Source organism: Muntiacus reevesi, chromosome 15, assembly GCF_963930625.1.
Source record: "Muntiacus reevesi chromosome 15, mMunRee1.1, whole genome shotgun sequence".
Classification (NCBI taxonomy): Eukaryota; Metazoa; Chordata; class Mammalia; order Artiodactyla; family Cervidae; genus Muntiacus; species Muntiacus reevesi.
This window is the reverse complement of record NC_089263.1, coordinates 65,036,031-65,056,347: the sequence shown is the minus strand read 5'-3', so window position 1 is coordinate 65,056,347 and position 20,317 is coordinate 65,036,031. Positions and strand designations below refer to the sequence as shown.

General features: G+C 62.5%; 1 protein-coding gene across 1 annotated transcript; it reads left to right on the top strand.

Moving 5' to 3' along the window:
• Positions 1-3,010: 3,010 nt before the first annotated feature.
• TMEM179 (transmembrane protein 179) lies at positions 3,011-13,758 on the top strand. The gene is made up of 4 exons (XM_065906448.1): positions 3,011-3,315; positions 9,185-9,322; positions 10,896-10,974; positions 12,523-13,758. Exons 1-4 carry the CDS (start codon positions 3,011-3,013, stop codon positions 12,700-12,702), a joined length of 702 nt encoding a protein of 233 aa, XP_065762520.1. The 3' UTR covers positions 12,703-13,758.
• The last annotated feature ends 6,559 nt before the right edge of the window (positions 13,759-20,317 follow it).

The window sequence follows — 20,317 nt, the reverse complement described above, 5'->3', positions numbered from 1 at the left end:
CTCGTTACTTTCTTTCCTTCACTATTCTAAGAGGATTCTAGCATTACTGCAACACTGACTTTTAAAATATGAATTTTGGAGTTTTCCACATTTTCTATACATTGAAAGTATTTTAATGATGAGGGAATTCCATGACTTTTGAGGGGTAAGTGGAACTCATCTCTAAAAATGCTGGAGTCTTGGGCCTTTTGCAGTGATAGATATTGGACCTCCCTGGGGATCCAGCAGAAGCCTCTGCCTTCCAGTGCGGGGGATGTGGATTCAATCCCTGGTTGCGGAGCTCAGATCCCACGTGCCTCTTGGCCAAAAAACCAAAACGTAAAATAGAAGCAATATTATAACAAATTCAATAAAGACTTTAAAAGATGGTAGATATTTAATAGTCATTTGAATTTATTCTGTGGTTCTCCCATTGGGTCACTTGCCTCTTAGCTGTCGTGGTCTCCTTTGTTTTGGCCAAGCTTTTAAAGTGTAAGACCCCCTCACATGTGTTTTTTAAAAATAGATATGCTATTCCAGAGATGTCTCTCTTTAAATTTTAAGAAAAGTATGTGTTTGTTTTGGCCGTGCTGGGTCTCAGTTGCCGGGTGTGGCTTTTCTCTAGTTGCAGCGAGCGGGGGCCCCTCTCCGGTTCTGGTGCATGGACTCTTCACTGCAGTGCCTTCTCCTGTGGGGGAGCCCAGGCTCCAGAGCTCAGGCTCGGTAGTTGTGATGCAGGGACTTCGTGGCTCTGCGATATCTGGGATCTTCCTGGACCAAGGATTGAACCCACATCCCCTGCACTGGCAGGCAGATTCTTATTCACTGGACAACCAGGATAGTCCCCTGAGGTGTTTAAATTAGCCAGTCCACAGGATAATGGGCTTCTCTGGTGGCTCAGACAGTAAAGCGTCTGTCTGCAACGCAGGAGACCGGGTTCGATCCCTGGGTTGGGAAGATCCCCTGGAGAAGGAAATGGTAACCCACTCCAGTGTTCTTGCCTGGAAAATCCCATGGACGGAGGAGCCTGGTGGGCTACAGTCCATGGGGTCGCAAAGAGTCCGACACAACTTTCGGACTCTTTTCGGAAAAGCGACTTCCCTTTTCACTTTCACTGGATAATGAATGCATGGATTTCAACTCTTCTCCAAGTTGTGAGGGGTGGGGTGTCACTGAATCTCCTGAGTGGGATCCATTGGTTGAATCAGGAAACTCAACAGCAGCAGAAACCCTGTGTGTTTCCTCCAAGAGAAGGGCTGCGGTCCCAGACCTGAGGCTGGTCTTTGGTGTGTACTTTCAAGTGACTGCCAAGCGGATGTGCAATTCACAGAATTACAAATGGTGCCAGCATAGGAGATGCTCAACTTCATAATGAAACCCAAGTTTACACATCAATGAGATTCCCCCCCCCCCCATATAAGACTGACAGAATTTTAAAACAACCAATTTTTCTCAGTTTTGGAGCAGGTCTGAAATACAGATATAAAGGTAAATTTGTATGACATTTTAAGAGAGCAGTTTGCTAATTTCTGCCAACCCTCAAGACATGCAAACCCATGACCCAGCAATTCGTCTTCTAAGAATTTCTCTTCTAGGAAATACCTGTAGCAGTGCACAGGCCTGTGTGCACGAGGAAACTCACTCAACAGTATCTGAAATAGCAAAAATGAAAGGCATTAATCAGTCACCCAAAGAGGAACAGTTATGCAAATTGTGGAATCATCATAATTATCGACTGTTACACAGTTATTAAGAAGAATGAAGTAAATCTCTATGTGTGGGCAGGGAATAATGCCCATGACATATTGCTGAATTAAAGAATCAACCTGCAGAGTGGTGTGTATCGTATGAAGCACATGTGTAAATTGTGGTCTTGGTGCTTATGTGCTTAGCAGCGTGCCCAGGAAAGTGGAAGCCGGACTGTGAAGGGTGGCCATCCTGGTAGTGTGGCAGGGTGGGGGTGGGGTGGGGGGGCAAGAAGGAGACACTGTCTTCTTATTTTATACGTTCCTATGTGGCTTGACTTTTAAAATGAGCCTATATTACTTTGGCAATAAAACAAAACGAGTTTTTCATGCTTGCAACAAAAACGCTGATGTAATTTTAAACCACTTGGCAGTTCCTTTTAGGAGGAGGCTTTCTCTGCTCTGGGAATTGGACTAAACGTGCCTCGGTCTCAAAAGGAACTAGAAAAGGCGTTAATCCTATTAATTAATGCACCAGCAGATTCCATCTCAGCACAGGCTGTCTTAATGAGGTGCTGGGGCATGCATTGTTTGTCTCACCAGCCCCAGCGCGGAGCTCTGCTTCTCAGGCCATGTGAGAGGTGGCCCTGGCGAGGCGGCTGTGGTGGAGCAGCAAAGCAGCTCACAGACCCGCTCCCGGCTCCCGGCTCCCGGCTCCGTGGATGACCTCTGTGTCGTTCTCACGACCCCGGCTTCTCCTCTCTCTGTCTCATTTCCCCCACGCTTCCTGCAAGCCCGGCCCCCCCCGAAAAGAGCTGTTCCAGCCTGGACCGCAAGCCTCACCCCCACCCCTGCCTGCGTCCCTCTGAGAGCCTCTCCCGGCCTCCGCCCCTTAGCGCTGATGTGGGTGCTGGGACCTAGGGAACCGTTCCTCGTGAAGCCCCCCACGGAACTCCTGGTCCCAGAGTCGGCTCTCCGTAAGCCGACAGAGCGGTCCTCCTGCTTCCTGGTTGTCGTTCCGCTTCCGCGTCGGTGCCCCAGTTCCCCGGCTCTCGGCGGGCGTGGCCTTCCCACGCCCTCGGCCCGCTTTGCGGCCTTCCCGCCGGCAGCTGTCCGCGGTGCTGACCGCAGGCGCGGCCGGCTCTCGGCCGCTGCGCACGCGTCCCGGGCGGGGCGCGCAGGACCCGGCGCAGCCACTGCGCAGCCTCCCGCGCGGCGCCGGCCGGGCCTGCGCGCGGCGCCGGCAGACTCAGGCGGCCCCGGCTCCCGGCCTGCGCCCCTCGCCCCGCGTCCCCAGCCGGCCTCGCCCTGTCCTCCGGCCGCTTCCGCGGCCCGCCGGCCTCGGCATGGCGCTCAACAATTTCCTCTTCGCGCAGTGCGTCTGCTACTTCCTGGCCTTTCTGTTCAGCTTCGTGGTGGTGGTGCCGCTGTCTGAGAACGGCCACGACTTCCGCGGCCGCTGCCTGCTCTTCACCGAGGGCATGTGGCTGAGCGCCAACCTGACGGTGCAGGAGCGCGAGCGCTTCACCGTGCAGGAGTGGGGGCCGCCGGCCGCCTGCCGCTTCAGCCTGCTCGCCAGCCTGCTTTCTCTGCTGCTCGCCGCCGCTCACGCCTGGCGCACGCTCTTCTTCCTCTGCAAGGGACACGAGGGGTAAGTGGGGTGGGGGTCTCACGGCTGCCCGTCACCGACAGACGCAACCCACACCCCTGGCACGGCGCCCCGTGTGTGCCCACCGCTCCCCCAGGAGGAGTGCGAGCCCCTCCATCTCCCCATGGTTCCAGAGGCCTTGAAGTATCAGGCATGGCTCATCACTTCCAGGGAAACTGCCCTTTGTCTCCACGCAGAACCCAGGGGCCCTGGCCGTCTCCGTACAAGGCCAGTGCTTCTCTGGACAAGTGCGCGTCACCATCCATGTCCCCGGGGCGCAAATGTTGCATCGTCATCTCTGAGCGGACTTGGGCCTCCCTCACTGGCTCTGCGGGGGCCCACACCCGTCAGCACCGCGGACAGCTCCCCGTCGAGTTGGGTGGATGGGGAAGGACCCGGCAGGCAGAAGGCCCACCAAACTAACAGGGGACCCTCCCCGCATCCCCATCTTCCTGCGAAGGGAGGCGGCGGAGGAGGGAAGCTGGAGGGAAGCCCCTCGAGGCCCCCCGCCGGCACTCACATCTTGGCTGCGGGATGTGGGAGAGGGAGCGGCCGGCATGTGAGGTCCCCGCTCGCCTTCTTCTTCCTGGCCTCCGTCTTCCTCTTCATCTTTTCCTGTCTTGGGTCGATTTTGTGAGAGAGGATGATGTGGCTCCCTGGGGTGGGGTCCTCAGTCAGTCACACCCCCCGGGCCTCCACCCCATGGGACCCGCTGTGGGCCCCCCATGCCCAGGCCGTGGATCGCCGCGCCCTGGAGTGGCCAGAGCTCCTGCATGGGAGGCTGATCCTGCCTGTTGCCAGCCCTCATGTCCAGGTGGAAGTCCAAGCCTTCTCCCAAACTCTGCCCCATTCACCCCATCCATCATCTTCTGGCAGTTCTGAGTGGCTTTTCACTTATTTTGGGGGCAGGGAGGAGATGAGCAGAGGCCCCTGAGAGCTCTCAGTTTTGGCTTTGGGGTGGAGAGAGGGGTGGAGAGATAATGGGAGGCTGCAAGCTGAAGAGGAAAGGGACCAGTGACGCTGGGGGATCCCAACCCAGGAAGGTGTGAAATCCCAGCAACCCATGTGCATGAGCTTCTGGGGCCGCTGTAACAAAGCACCGCAAACTGGGAGCTTAAAACAATCTATTCTCCCGCAGTCCTGGAGGCCAAAAGCCCAAAACCGAGGAGTGGGCAGAGTTGGTTCCGTCTGGGAAGAGAATCCTTTCCAGGCCTCTTCTGGGCTTCCAGTGGCTGCCTGCCACCCTGACGCCCCTTGGCTTGGGCCTTCGTGACTCCAGTCTCCACGGGGCTCTTCTCTGTCTGTTTCCTTCTTCTTAGGAGGACCCTAGTCACTGGACCTAGGGCCCGCTCTAAATCCAGGGTGACCTCACCCTGAGATCTGGAGCTTAGTGATGCCCACAAAGACCCTACTTCCCGGGGAGGTCTCACTCAGATACCGCGGTGCCGATGTGGGCCAGTGTAGAGGATGCAGTTCAACCCAGTGGACTCAGGTTCTGGGGTCTGCAGAAGCCACGGGTCAGATGGGCGGGGGGCTCTCCGTGTGCTGCGGGGTGGATGCTCCGTGGGGTGAGCCCAGGCCAGTCCTGGAGGGCATCTGCCCCGCTCATCCCTCCCTCAACCTTCATGACAGCTGTGTCCTGAGGAGACGTGTGAGGCCTCACTTGCACCCGTGTTGCCAAGCGCAGCGTCGGCGGTCAGCATCTCTGGCCCAGGTCAGGGCTGGAGGAACTCTGATTATGAGACGGGGTCTGAGGAAGAGGACGGGTGGCCAGCCGGTGGGGCAGGCAGAGGTCCCTTCAGTCTGCGAAGCTGAGGGCAGTGGGCACCGGCCAGGTGGGGGCCGTGGCTTGACCATCAGCTCACGCCCACGGTTCCTGCTCATTTCGACAAGATAAGTGGCCTCAGGGTGTTCAGTGTCTACTTGCTGAGGACACATAAGTGGCCCTCTCGGTGGTGTTCAGCCCCTGTAGCTCTGAGAGATGTGAGATTTCAGAGGGTCCACCAGAGGTTGGTGGAGAAGGGCATGGCAACCCACTCCAGTATTCTTGCCTGGAGGATTCCATGGACAGAGGAGCCTGGCGGGCTGTAGTCCATGGGGTTGCAAAAGAGTCGGACATGACTGAGCAATTCACACACACACACACACACACACACACACACACACACACACACACCCCAGAGGCTGGGAGCAGGCAGGGTGCAGAGAGCCAGAGCCTGCAAGAAAGGAGTCCTGGTCATGCACGCCACCCACTTCACACAAGCTGGCAGGAACCGGGGTCAGCTTCTATCCTTCATCGTCTCATAGAAGGTGTCCATCAGCGCTGTGAAACCATCAGCATCCCCATTCTTTTTTCAAATTATTTTTTCTGGGAGTATAGTTTCTTTAAAATGGTGTATTAGTTTCTGCTACCCAGCAAAGTGAATCATGTATACATGTGTGAAGGTTGCTTTGTCATGTCCGACTCTTTGGGACCCCATGGACTGTAGCCCACCGGGTTCCTCTGCCCATGGAATTCTCCAGGGAAGAATCCTAGAGTGGGTTGCTATTTCCTTCTCCAGGGGGTCTTTCCCACCCAGGGATTGAATCTGGATCTCCTAATTTGCAGGCAGATTCTTTACTGTCTGAGCCACCAGGGAACTGAATCAGTCATACGGATATATCCTTTCTTTTTCTTTTTTAGAATTTTTACCATCCCTGTTTTAAAGACAGAAAACTGAGGCTTGGGAGAGTACATGCCTCCCCGCGCTCCTTCCTTGCACCCGCCCCCCGAGGACAGAAGGAGCCTCTCCTCCTCTGATTTGTCCTGGTTGGAGGAACATGTTGGGTCCTCTGTTGCTTTGCATCAGTTCCAGGGGCTCACCTGTCCTGCCACCAGTGGCCTCCACCATGGCGGCCAAGGCTGAGCCAGCCTTCTCTTCTCCAGGCACATCTGTTGCAGAAGGTCCTTCTCGGCCCTCAGGAGTTGCGGCCACGTGCTTGTCCACCTGTGTCCCCCTGCCCACCCTGTCCATCACAGGACCCCGTTGGCAGTCGGTCAGCTGTGATGCCATCTGTCATGAGTGTCATTCTTCCATTAGTTCTGGTTGCAGGACCTGGTCAAAGCTCTTGTGGATGCCCAGGTCATGGCTGTCCATCCGAGGGAACCCTGGGCTGGCTGAACCCAAGGTGGGCACACGCCTTGCTCACCTGTGTGCTCAGGGCTGAGCATCGGGCATGGTGCCCAGGAGTCACCAAATTAGTGATTGTTGAATGAAGGACAGAAAGATTGCTGCATCTTGAGGTTTGCTGCTTCACAGCCACTCACGGGCCCAGTTGCCTTTGCAGATTCGCAGTCTGGCCAACGGGTCAGCCCTCTGGGATCGCTGGGTCAACCAGGTCTGGACCTGCCATGGGCAGAATGGTCAGCTGCGGGCAGCCAGTTCTGGTGCAGTTGGTCAAGCTGTCCAGACCAGGGGAGCGGGTCTGGGGTGGATCAGGGAGAGCCAGGAGGCTGGGAGGGGCAGTAGAGAGAGCTGTGTGGTGAACAAAGCTCTCAGGGGCATTGGTGGCCCCTGGAGTCCGGCACACGGAGGACCCACTGCCCTGGTCAGACTCAGGCTTTCAGAAGGTCCTACCTGCTTAGGGTTTAGCGTGCACCTTAATCTCTTAAGAGACCAGCCCCAGAGACCACCAAGGACGCCCACCAAGACCGAGGGTGGAATCCTACCCTTTGCTCTGTGTGGGGGGCTCACGGTTGGGTCTCAAGCTCATGGTCTCGACACGGTGTCCGTGTGCCAGCTCCCTCCTCGTGCAGACTGTGTCTGCAAAGTGGGCGCCCCTGACGTGTGCCCGGGGGGTGTGAAGGGTCAGGGACGGAGGCTGCTTTTGTACAGGGGGAGTCACCCTGGTTGCTACCTGGAGGGAGGGGTCCGTGGATCCGTGGCGCCTGTGTCTTCCTGGGGCATCGCCGTGTCAGGCCTCTGGCTGAGCTGAGGGTGAGTCTCAGGCCCGGGGGCCTGGGGCAGCCTTGCGCGTCCAGGTGGCGTGGTGTGTGATTGACGGCTGGGGAGTGCTGGGTTAACACAGCCCATCTGCCTGCCCACACGTGCCCCTCAGCCTGCACATTGCTCCCAGGGCTTCCCAGGATAGCTGTCACCATGGAGACGGCACATCCAGGCTGGGCACCCTGGGAGGGGTAGGAGGAAGGCGGAGTTAACCCCGTGAGTGCCAGGCTCCCACTCTTGTACTGGGAACTCTGGAGGGCCGGGTGAGGCTCCCACACACCCGATTCTCCAAAAGTCTGTAAAGCCTGGGCAGATGCCAAGGAAACTGGCAGGAAGTGAGGGAAGAGGCGGCTGTCAGCCGGCGGGACCCCAGCATGGGCCCTTCCCTGTCTCGTGGGATGAAAGTGAAGGTTGCTCAGTCGTGTCCGACTCTTTGTGACCCCATGGACTATGAAGTCCATGGAATTCTCCAGGCCAGGATACTGAAGTGGGTAGCCATTCCCTTCTCCAGGGGGTCTTCCCAGCCCAGGGATTGAACCCGGGTCTCCTGCATTGCAGGTGGATTCTTTACCAGCTGAGACATAAGGGAAGCCCGTCTTGTGGGATGGAGACCTCCAAACTGTGCCCCTTTTACAGGAATGTGGCTGGAGTGTCTGGGGCTTCTGTCTCTCAGAGACTGCCGTTAGTCACCCTCAGAGGTAGGAAGGGGCAGCTTTCTGACGGGCCGGCTGTGTCTCAGGCCCGCTGTCCAGGGTTCCCTGAAGGTGTCTGTCCACAGAGGGCAAGGAGCCCTCCCGGGCTTGTAGGATTCAGTACAGATTGTGGGGGTGGACGATGGATGGATCGTGTCCAACACCCCCTGGCCTCAGCCAACAGTCACCGCGTGCGGGGACAGTAACTTTGATGTTTTCTTGGCTGAGGTCCCAGACGATACCTTGTTTGATGAATGTTCTCTGTGAAGCCATATTTGGCCCATCCTTCTGCGCAGATTTGATGTCCTGAAAGCACTGATGTTCACGTGAAACCTGCGGCAGGTGGGAGGTGGGGCCGGGCTGCTGTCCCCCCGAGGGAGTTCCCTCTGCCCCCTGGCCCTTCTCGCTGGGACAGCCCTGTCCCCCCGCCCCCTGCAGCCTCAGCCGGGCCACCTGCTCTCCGGCAGGGCTCTGGGTCTCCAGGGGGTGGTTTGGAGAAGGCAGGATGCTCGTGGGTGGCTCGGAGGGTCTGGAGGGTGGGTATTCCCACCATGCCCCCTCGCACGCCCCATAGGAGGGCAAATACTGCCGCTATCTGAAAGCATCCCGGTGGGGACCTGCCCATGTGGACCCTGGAGAGGCCCTGGCCCCCGCTCCCCGGCAGTGCAGTCCCGCCCTGACTGAGCTCTGCCCCCTCGGCCCTGCCCCCCAGGTCCCCCAGGTGCCTGCCCTGGTCACCCCTTGGCCTTTCAGGTTCCAGTGGGGAAATCAGAGCAGGGTCACGTGGCCCCCAGTGCAGGCGCCGGTCAGCCGCGCTGATGGCCGTGCGGGTAAACGGCCTTGATGGGGGCCCGCAAGGGTGAGCCGCCGGGAAAGGCAGTCTGGCCTGCCAGCGTGCGTGCTGGCCTCGATGCTTTGGAACCAGGTGGACTTGCATTTAAACAGAGGCCCCGTCTCTGCTATAAGATGGTCCCCACTCCTGGGCTTTGGGAGGACGGGCTGGGCAGCGGGGCTGTGGGATGACGGACGCTCCGGGAAGGGCAGGGACGCTGCTCGGCCCCACCCCATCCTCTGGCGCCCACAGCCCAGCTGAGAACCTGAGGGCTGGGGGCTGCCCTCCCACGCCACCTGGCCCTGCAGGGCCGCTGGGGTGCCAGGCAGGCATGATGACCGCCCTGCATGCCCTCGCTGCAGCTCCTTTCTCTACGCCTTCCTGAACCTGCTGGTCAGCGCCTTCGTGGTCTTCCTGGTCTTCATCGCCAGCACCATTGTGAGCGTGGGCTTCACCATGTGGTGTGACGCCATCACCGAGAAGGGCTCCGTGCCCCACAGGTGCGCCCTGGGCCCCGCCCCGACTCCCCACCAGTCTCTTCCTGCAAGAGCCCCCCTGTGCCCCCGTGGTGCCCCCACAGTGCCCCTGCGGCCTGCGCACCTCTGGCTAGCCCCGCCGCTGGTCTGCACCCCCTTCCCAGTTCAGGGAGCCTGCCGCAGCTTCACGCCGGAGCAGGTCCCCCAAGGACCCTGGGGGTGGAGGTCCCGGAGGTCAGAGGTTCCAGCTTCCCCATCAAAGCCAGCACGTGGTAGGATGACGGGACCCCACGGGGTGGGCTCCAAGTCCTAGGAGGAAGATGAAGATGAAGTGAGCGGGGTGACGAGGGGCAGGACTGGGAGTTTCTGGTCAGAGGGGGTTGGGGACAGAGGCCTCGGGCTGGGAAGGAAGCTCTGGGCCCTGAGTGAGGGGCCGTCTCTGGCTTGGGGGCAGCCCCAGGTGGAGCATGGTGACTGCCGGAGTCTGGCCTGGGGCTGCCCTCAGGGCAGTATCCAGTGCCCCAGGACAGGGCTCTAGAAAGGCAGGGACCTCACCTCTTCCAGAGGCTCCAGATTCTTTCTCTAAGAAAAATCTGATCTGGAACTTGAACATATAAATAACCAAAGAGCTGAAGTGAGAGGCAGGGGTGGGGGCACCTACCTGCTACCCTGCCCCTTCACCCCGGGGGTCCCTGGTGCCTCTGCAGAAGCCTGGGGCGCACAACAGAGGATGATTTGTGCACCCTGGGTGGGTGACCCCCTCAGGGTCCACAGCAGGGCAGCCCCTCTGTGTGTGGGGGTCTTGCCCATGCTGAGCTGTGTGTGCTCTCCCCCCTGAGCCCCCAGACACTTGACTGCTCACCATCCCCTGCCCCCCATCCCGAGCCCTCAGAGCGCGGGCAGGCCACTGGGTATGACCTTGGGCTCCTCTGGAAAGGCACCCAGAGTTTCTTTACCCTCATGAACTCCATTTCCAGCCCTTCAGCCTCATCCCCCAACTCCTTCTGGGGCGTGCCTGGGCCTCTGGGCCTCCCTCTCTCTGGGCACCAGGCTCCCATTAATGTGTCCTGACTTTTGAGAGGCTACAGGTCCCTGAGCCCAGGCCTCATCCACTCCAGGCTTCGGAGGCCCGGCCCGGCCCAGCCTGTCCGCAGACAAGGAGTTTGTGGAGGTCCCTAGGACTGCACGGCGTCCTGCTGGTTGCTGCTGGGCTTGCTGGCCTGTGCTGCCAGCCCCAGGTGGTTAAAGGGGTGCCCCCTGGATGCCCAGGAAACTCGAGCAGGGCTGCTGTGCAGCTCAGCCTGGGGACTGAGGGGTCCGAAGCTGCAAACCACACCCCTGCTTCTGCAGCCCCTGGCCCTGCGGTGCCATGTGGCCATGGGGGCCAGGGCCGGGGGCTTCAGGGGGGTGATGGCCAGGGCTGGTAGCCCCCACCGTCCAGGGCCAGATGGGGTCAGATCTGCAGGGTCCCTGCCCCACGGATGGGCCCTGTCTGCCCCACCTTGGGGATAGCGCCTCGCCATCTGGGGGTGCTCTGCTGCCCTCCTGCTTGGTACCCCCAGCGGTCACCGTCCACCCCCGCGTCTTGCCGTTTTAGCTGTGAAGAGCTCCAGGGCATCGACTTGGAGCTGAACGTGGACAACTCTGCCTTCTATGATCAGTTTGCGATTGCCCAGGTAGGCGGGGCTGCCTGGGTGGGCGGGGCTGTTCAGGGGCGGGGCTGCTTGGGTAGGCAAGACTGACGGGTGGGCGTGGCTGTCCGAGTGGGCGGGGCTGCTTGGGTAGACAGGGCTGACGGGTGGGCGGGGCTGTCCGAGGAGGCAAGCGTGCTTGGGTGGGCGGGGCTGTCCGAGTGGGCGGGGCTGTTCAGGGGCGGGGCTGCTTGGGTAGGCGGGGCTGCCCGGGTGGGCAGGGCTGTTCAGGGGCGGGGCTGCTTGGGTGGGCGGGGCTGCCCAGGTAGCAGGGAGGGGACCGCTCACCGCTGATCATTCACTGAGTGCACAGCCCTGCCGCCCCGCCCAGCCCCCACCCCCACCACATCCAGGAGGAAGCAGACTCTTGGTTAAGGATGCTGTCATGGCAGAGGAGACACAGTGAGCGCAGTGCTGGGGGAGCAGTCAGGAAGGCTTCCTGTAGGAGGGCTGGATCTCGGAGGCAGAGCATTTTTGTGCCGGTGGGGAGGGGTGGGGCGTGGGGCATCCTAGGAAGAGGAACAGCCTGAACTAAGGGCAGAAGCGGGAGGCCTGGCGGGTGAGGGGTGGCTCTGTGCTGCTCATCTGAGCCTGCAGGCTGGGGCAGGAGTCTGGATCCTGGTTCTGGCACCACGTGGGCCCTCAGATAGGTGCTTGAGGGCCCACGGTGAGTCCCCAGTGAAGCGGCCGGGGCAGGGTCCGAGGGAGGGGGTCTCTGGAGGGGATCTGGAGGGAGCCTTCGCATTTGGAGGAGCCCCCAGCCACTGTTGGGGAGACGCTGCTCTGCCACTCTTGCCCTTGGATCAGGTTCGTCCCCTTCCCTCCAGGAGACCATGGGTCAGTCTAGGGACCCCGTCTGCTGGACACAAGTGTGTTAGGACATGTGGTCAGAGAGGGTCTGTCCCTCAAAATCTGCGTCTGACCCTGACGATGACCCTGATGGCAGGGATGGCGGGGTGCCTGGGCAGGCGGGTTCTTTTGGCTCTGGGCAGGTCCCGCCAGCCTCCAGGCCCACTTCTGGTCCTGCACTGGCCAGTGGCTGGCCTGCGGGTCCCTTTCCATAGTGAGGTGCCCTCTGGGGTGGGTCCAGCTGAGATGAGCCGAGCCTGCATTTTGTGGGAAGCGCTCCTGCCCGAGTTTGTCTGGGTTAGATAAGGAGGGTGCGGGCTGAGTGATGACAGACACCTTCCACTGAGCCAGTTTAATTGCGCCTCGAGCCTGGTTCTGATTAAATTGTTTCCCCTCCAACTGTTTGGAAACAGCAGATAAAGGTCAATTTGTTCCAGCGATTAGAAGAGGCTCCCTTACAGATGAAATGAGCTCTCCATGGAGCCCAGTACCCACCCCCTGCCCTGGGCCCTGGACGCAAGGGTGGGCAATGTTCCCGAGGCAGGGGCACGGCTTGGATCCAAGAGGGCTATTGGATGCTGGGGGTGACGCCCCCATCCTTTCTGGCCCTGGGCAGCAGGCAGGTGCCCCCGGCAATGGCCCCTGGACCTGGCTGGCCTCCTGATGCGCTCTCCGCCCCTGCAGTTTGGCCTCTGGGCCTCGTGGCTGGCCTGGCTGGCCATCACCATCTTGGCCTTCCTGAAAGTCTACCACAACTACCGCCAGGAGGACCTGCTGGACAACCTGGTCCACGAGAAGGAGCTGCTGCTGGCCCGGCCCGCCCCCCGCGCTGCCTTCCAGGACGAGAAGAGCGCCGTCATCTAAGCCCGGCCGGCCCCCTCGCCAGGGCTGGGGGGCGCATGCTGTCCTGGGCCGCGGCCCTGGCTCTGCTCAGCCCCCACACCTCGCATGCCTCCTCTCGGCTCTGTGTGCAGTGCTGAGCGACCCCCTCACCGGGCACCCGGTTCCCACCCCGAACGGGCCTGGCAGCCGGCGGGAGTGGGGCCGCCCTCAGCCCTGGGCCGGGGGAGCCTCCCCCAGGCTCCATGCAGGGGCCTCCGCCCATCCCGGGGGTGAGCCTGGGGGAGGCCCCTGGCCAGTGGGCTTGCTGTGGTTGCGCCCCCCTGCAGGCCTCGGCTGGATGCCATCTGTGTGACTTCCTGCCAGCTTCCATGGAAGCAGCCTGTGGCCGCAGTGTGACCCCAGCGGCCCGCGATGGCCACGCGTCTCTCTCGTCACCCGCTCCTGAACCGTGCGAGGGACGAGGAGCCCACCCCCTGCGAGCCAAGTGCCGCGTGTGGGAAGGAGCCCCTCGCCCCGGCGCCCCCCGGGGCTGAGGCCCCCTCTGCCCCGGCTCCAGAGCCCCTGGGAAAGCACAGGGTGGTGGGTGGGTCTGGAGTCAGGCCGCAGTGGTGGTGCGGGCTTCCTGGGGGCCTCACTTGGGATGGCCCCAGGGGCCCCCATGTGGGCTGGGCCTGTGCCTGTGGGGTGGAGACGGGTGTGGGGGTGACCCGTCTTGCAGGGGAGAGGGGCCCGGTGCCACCGCGGCTGTGTGTGTGCCTGTGAGGCGTGTGAGGGTGTGGACGTGTGTGTGATGTGAGTGCACGTGGTCAGTGTGTGCGAGCGTGCGTGAGTGCACGTGAGCTTGCATGACGAGGTGTGAGCGTGTGTGAACGTGTTTTGTGTACACATGCGCGTGCCCGTGCACAAGTGTGTGTGCGAGCGTGCGTGTGTGGGAGGAGACCAGAGCGGGCAGCTGTCTGCACCCTCATCCCCAGGGCCCCCCGTTCCCCAGAGGAGGGACCGCTTTCCCATCTCAGGGGGCCCTGAGGGCGCAGTCCTGCCCCGTGGCGGCAGGCGGAGGAGCTGGTGGGGGGACCCAGGACCTGGGATTTGGTGCTGAGCCACCTGGGAGCTGCCTGGCTGTGGGCGCCCCTCAGGGCCCCTGGCCCAGGAGACAGGTCTGGCCTGTGTGCTTGTTTGCAGTGGCTCGATCTCCCTAAAAGGAGGAGCCCGGGGCGTCCAGGGGCCACAGATCTGGGCCTGTGTCTAGGGGCCCCGTGTGGCAGGCAGCCTGGGCCCGGGAAGGGAGGTGCAGGTCACTTGTCATGATGTGCTCGGCTGGCATCTTTCGGGAGGGGGGCTCGGGGAGGAGGTGACGGAGGCTCCTGGCATCTTAGATGCTCTGGCCCCTGGCCTGGCGGGGGGTTCTGGCCAGAGCAGCAGGGTCCTTGGGGAGGGGTTTTGACAGAACCTGAGGCCCCCAAGGGGGTCTGCCTGCCCAGTCCACCGGCCCCTGAGAGCTCCTGGTCTGTTCCCCGCAGAAGGGGGTGGCTCTGCCTTGTCCCCCAGCAGGCAGCAGCCATCTGGGCCCTAGAGGGCGGAGCAGGCCCTGGACGTGGGCTTCTGAACCGGAGGCTCTGCTGCGGGTGTGGATGAGCCTGGGCACTTGTGGATGACCTGGAGCTGGTCTGGGCAGCCCCTTGGTCAGAGCAGCAGAGACCTGTGTCCACTTACAGGGCCACCTGCAGGGCGGAACTGTCACTGATACTCAGGCTGTCTCGGGCCAGAGGCACTGGCATCCCCAGACTTCCCCATCCTGGGGGCTCCCGGGAAAGGCACAGCCAGCCTCGGGGAGGGGGTCCTGGGACAGGAGCCAGTGGCCTAGCAGTGGGCCGGGGAGGCCCCCTGAGGCTGGACAGGAGGGGCCGGCCGTGCCCTGGGGCCCCGACGAGGGTCTGCCCCGTTGCTTCCTCAATGCCTGCTTCTCCCCACTGCTGTTTGGTAATGGACATCCTATTTTAATTCTACTCCAGCTTAACTGAAAGTGAAGGTTCTTCAACGCAAATGTATTTATTTCTCAAGTCAAAATAAAAACAAAAATACCTGAGCCTCTAATGTGGACAGTTAGGCATCTCTTTATCCGTCAGTTTGCCTTTGTTTCTGTTGTTCTGTCTGCTTTCAGTTTAAGACTGGAAACACTGCCGTCTGTGTTTGCTCCCGGAGTTTCCCAGACTTACTGGGAACCGGGAGTGCCCCCGCCCCGCGCGGCTGCAGTCACCATCTGCGCGTCTCCTCGTGGGTTCTGTTCTGTCTGCTCCCCGTCGCCGCTTCTCGGGTGTGAGGATGGATTTCGTGTCTCAGGATTCTCAGGGTTGTCGGGTGCGCCTTGAGCGATACTTTTCCAAAAGCAGCGGGGGTCCGGGTCTTGCGGACCCTCCGGAGCTGAGTGGGTCTTTGCAGAAGCCCTGAGCTGAGAGCGGTGGGCTGTGAGGAGGGGTGTCGGGGAGCCCGGTCCCTGCCGGGTGCGCCCCTCACGACGGGCTCAGGGCTGGGGGGCTGAGACCTGTGGGCTCGGGTCTGCCACTTAGCCTGCCCCGTCCTCTTCAGGGGGTGGGGTGGGTGTAGGGGACGGCTGGCGGCTGTGAGGGTGGCAGCTGTGATGCTGGAGGGTCCCCGAGGGCCGCTGGCCCCGGAGGCGGGCCTCTGTCCGCTGGGCTCCTGGCTCAGGGCTCCCTGAGTTCTGAAGCCCGAAGGGACCCTGGAGACAGGTGCCCCGGCCCCTGAAGCCCCAGGGTGCCGGCCCGCACAGCACCCCGACCTCCGCAGCAGCTGCCGAAGTGAATCCACAGCAAATCGGTCCCAACTTCCCTCCTTGGGGCCAATTTCTCCAGGCGGAAAGAGGCGGCAGTGTTTGAATAGAAAACTGGCGTCTCCCCACCTACCTACCCGTGGGGGCAGACGGCAGGAGTCCAGGCGGCATGTGGACTCCCGTCTTCGGCTGTGGGGGGCTTCTCCCCCGGTGGGGCCTCTCTGCTTTGCTCAGGCCCCTCTCCCTCCCTGCATCTGAGGGGACCCGGGGTCGGTCTCCACAGGGCCCCCTCGGTCTGGCTGCACGGGCTACACGGTCATGGTGCTCCTGGGCTCCACACAGCCCACGTGGGGCCTTCGGGACCCAGGCCCAGACGGCCGCGTCCCGAGGGCGGCGACCCTGCTGCTCAGCGCTCCCCGAACCCTCTCTGCTGCCCCCAGGCTGGCAGCTTCAGAGGTGCCAGGTGGCATGCATGCTCCGGACAAGTGGGGCTCCGCAGGCCTGGGGCCCAGTGCTGGTGGCAGATAAGCCGGGGGTGCCAGGCAAACCCTCACGTGACTGTAGGAGACAGCACGCCCCCGAGCCACCTCTCCCAGCGGGGTTTTGGGGTCTGGGCTTCAGGCCCCCAAGCAGCAAAGCCCAGTTTCCTTCCCTCCTCTGGGTGCCCTGGAAAGAGGGAGGGTGCCTCCGGCCTGAGGGGGCTATATGCAGATGCCTCCAGGCCCAGCCCGAGGTCAGCGAGAGCTCCTGCCCGGGTGAGGGGGCACCTGAAGGGTAGTCCGGGGGCTGGAACCAGTGGGTGCCCGGGTTTCAGTGGTGACATTCCTGTTCGGAGAAGACCTCCCAGTGGACGCCACTGGGCCCCAGGGGGCGGGCGTTGCCGTCAGAGCTGCAGCAGGCAGCGCCAGCAGGCCAGGGCCGCCAGCCGCAGGCGCAGGAGGGCGGCAAGGAGCCGGGCCCGCAGGCCCTCCAGGGCCCCGGCCACGGGCCCAGCCTGGCCGCAGCACACGCCCAGCGCCAGCACCAGCAGCATGCAGGCCGTCAGCCGCAGGAGCAGGGAGCCACCACGGGGCCGGGGTCGGCTGGGCGCTGGGGGCCGAGGGGCCAGGTTAGCCTGGCTGGCAGGCCTGACTCCCCGGCCCCGGCGGGGACCCCGCGGGCGCCCTCCTCCCTGTGGGGACTGGTGGGGACACTGCAGGGGCCCCCCAGGGGCTGGCACCTCCGTGACCCCCAAGGTTCCCGGGGGGCCTGGGTCTCCCTGTCCCTCTGGCCAGTGGGCTCCTTGCAACGGGGGCCTGCTGCGGGCACCCCGCCCTGCGCCCTCCCGCGGGTGTCAGTGAGGGACAGAGGGCAGCTCTGGGGAGCTGCTGCCCACCCGCGTCCGTCAGGGACCCCAGCTGAGGGCGGGGCCCCGCAGGGGTGGGCGGTGCTGGAGTGTGTGGGGCGGGGCCTCTGGGGGTGGGGGCTGAGAGCTCTGAACTTACCCTTGGCAGCGGCGCTGGGCTCCCTGCAGGCGATGTCTGGGGAGGAGAGTGAGAGTGGGCTTGGGTGGGGAGGGGCCTCCCCTCTCAGAAGGTGCCCCCCCTCCACCAGCCAGGTGCCCCCAGGCTTCCCCCGTCAGCTGCCCTCCTGAGGACCCTGAGTTGGACCAGATCAGACAGAGCTCCCCGCTTTGCCGATGGAGACCAGCTCCCGCAGGTCCTGACCCAGCCGGGCGGTCCACCCCCTGGCTGGCCACTCTGCCAGCACCCCCAGGGTCCTGCCCAGCCTCATAGGCTTCAGGTTCCGGCTTCCAGAGGCTGGGCGCTTCCTGGGGGTCCCAGGGGAGGGTGGGGTGTGGCGTATGCAGGGACAGGTGGAGACTGCAGGGCTCCTGGGGCGAGGGCAGCCGGACGCCCAGCCACCTGTCCATCCTCCTTGGCTCACTGGGGGCCCCAGGCCAGTGCCGACCGGGTCCTGACTCCTTGTCTGAGGGTCTCTGCGTTCGGGTGTTGAGAGCTCCTGGGGGTGGGGCTGATCTGGGCGGGAGGGGCAGCTGAGGGTCGGGGCGCGGGCCCTGCTGGAGGTCTCTCCCGCTGATTACCCCAAGCCTTCACAGGAGACGCTGACGCGTGTCGGGGCGGCGAGCTGCACTCACAGCTCGGCAGGACTCAGGGAGCAGCCCCGTCCTTAGGGACTGTGGCGGCAGAATCTAAGATGACCCCAGCATTCCCCCAGGGTCCCTGCCTTTGTGTGGTCCCCCCTGCTGGGCGTGGGGGCCTGTGACGTGCTTCCACCAGCAGGACACGGCACAGGGGCCAGGGTCCCGCGGCTCTGACGGGAATCCCCAAGGGGACCGAGTCAAGGGACGGGGTCTCTGTGGGCCTGGCCCCATCACGTGAGCTCTCGGAGCAGAGGGGCTGGAGGTCAGGGAGCGGCTCTGCTGCTGCCCTTGGAGGTACCGCTTGGAGGACGTGAGTTCTGTAATAGCCCCGTGCGCTTGCACTAGGGCCCTGGGCCCCGGGTGAGGCCTGGCGCTGGCTGGCTCCCCAGTGGCCACCTCCCTGAGGGAGGGCTGGCGTGGCTGTGCCCAGCACCCTGACCCGCAGGGCCGCCGAGATGATCAGCGTGGGGGATCTGAAGCAGCTAAGTCTGCGATATTCATCACCAGGCATCGCTAGCTGATACAGGGCTGTGGCCCACGGCAGGGCTGGAGCAGCAGTGAGCTGGGCAGGGGTGTGGAGCGGGCTCTGGGGGAGGATCCGGGGCGCCGGGCGGGAGTGGGGAGGACGGGGAGGTGGGCACTGCAGGTGGGGGGGCAGGGAGGGCAGAGCGGGTGGGTGTGGGGAGCCCTGCCCTCTGGCCTTTCCTCAAGGAGGCAGGCATGGCCGGGCAGCTCTGGTTCTAGCCTTCCTGTCGGTTGTTTTCCTGACTGTCACTCGGTGCAGACTGAGCCCCCGGGCCTGGGTTTTACTGTGAGGACAGGTCTGTGACTGCAGTCCCTGCAGACGGCCCTCCACGAGGTCCCGGGCGATGGCCCCCTCCCGCCCGGCCGCGGCCCGCTCGCCGCCTCTCTTACAGTGGACGGCCACCTCCAGGGGCTCTCGGAACCGCACGTGTCTCGTGGGCCTCCGCGGCTCATCCCCACGGCCGCAGTGCTCCTGCGGGCTTCGTCTCAGGATCGAGGCGGGGCCCTTTCTGCCCTCCTGGGGGGTGGGAGGTAGAGGGAAGTGAGCGGAAGTGAGACCCTCCCGTCTGGCCTCCTGGAGGCTGGAGAAGACAGGCAGCCTCGCCAGCGTGCCTGCTGCCTCCTCTGGGTTTCTGCAGGGGGACCCCCGGGCGGGCAGGGGACCAGGCCTCCTGGGTCTCGCAATCCAGCGCTCTCCCTCCTGGGGTTCCTGGGGCCGAGCCCAACTCAGGGTAAGCGCAGAGACACCCTCCCTCTCTGCTTCCCCTTCCCGCCTGCCGCGGAGGCCCAGCTCTTGTACCACGTGCACAGGGCCGTGGGACCCCCAAGTCCAGTGCCCGCCCCGGGCCTTGCCTCACCCTCGCCGCCCTGGGCATCGGCGAGCCTGGAGCCGCCTCCTCATTCTTTCTGGTCTGATGTTGCGTCTCTGGCCGGGAGTCGGGGCTCAAGGCGTGCGCTGCAGTCTTCATTTATTGGGACATGGTCCTGACATAAGCACAGATATTATTTATTACCCAGGGAACACGCGCAGGAATAAAATAAAAGAGGGAGAGATTCTTCCCAGGAAGCTGAGCTGGCATCCCCCCACCCCTCAGCTGCTCCCACAAGCAGACATGGCCTCCCTTCGACCTGCCCCTGGTGCGGAGGAACCCTGCTTGCTCAGAACCGCGTGGTCAGCGGCCTCGCCTGCTGCCCATCTTCTTAATCATCAGCTTTAGTGGCTGCCTAATATTCCGGAGGGCTGACCCTGTGATTTACGACCAGGCTCCTTCGTTAGTGCGGACATTCGGGAGGTTTGCATTTTATTGTTGCCACTTGCAGTTTTTTTGAGGCCAAAGATAAGACTTCAGTAAACATCACTGCTGCTTCCTTCCTGGGGATGCTCCCGGCTGAAAGCTGGCGTCCAGGGCTAGGCTTTGGCAGGGCTTTGTGGGCGCTGGGAGAGGCTTCTCTGGGGTTCACAGGGGCTGGAGCTGCTGGGCCCACCCCTCAGGCCTGCCCCAACTCTCCGTCTTTCCCTCTGTCTTTCTGTCCCTCCCTCTTTCTCTCCCTGGTTTTTAGATTGCTCATGTACTAGGTGTAAGGTGGTACTGCCCCCTCTGGGAGCCTCTGGGCTCGGCCAGTCTGGTGTGAATTTTCTTTCTCGTCATTTGAAGGGTCCTTGACTTTTGAGGCCTCCCCCAGTCCTGCACGGGTGAAGCCAGGCAGCTGTTGCCCCAGATCTGCCTTGAACCTGTGCAGCAAAGCGGACGCCAGGGGGTGTGACCCGGTCCTTTCTGCCCCGTCCCCAGGGATAACAAGAGCGCAGTGGCTTCTCCCCTCCCATTCCCAGCCCCAGGCTCTGCCGGGGTTCTGCTCTGGGGTCCTGGGCGGGCCTTCCTGCTCCCTCTCTAGGGGGGCAGATGTTTGCGCTTTATGAGGGATGTTCTGGCTTCCATCCAACCTCCAAGGACCCCGCCCCCAAGGGTGGAGGTGGGGCTGAGTGAGGTGGCAGCTGCCAGGTCGGGAAGCAGTGCCAGGGGGGCCTGGTTTGGGGGAGGGCGCTCTCCATCTGGGAGATAACAGCCTGGCCATTCAGTTATTTCAAAAAGGAGCAATTTTCTCCTATCTCAGCATCAGGCTTTTTATTGCAAATAGGGTCACAGGGGTGGAGGGGTGGGGAGGGAGGCCTGCTCTCACGG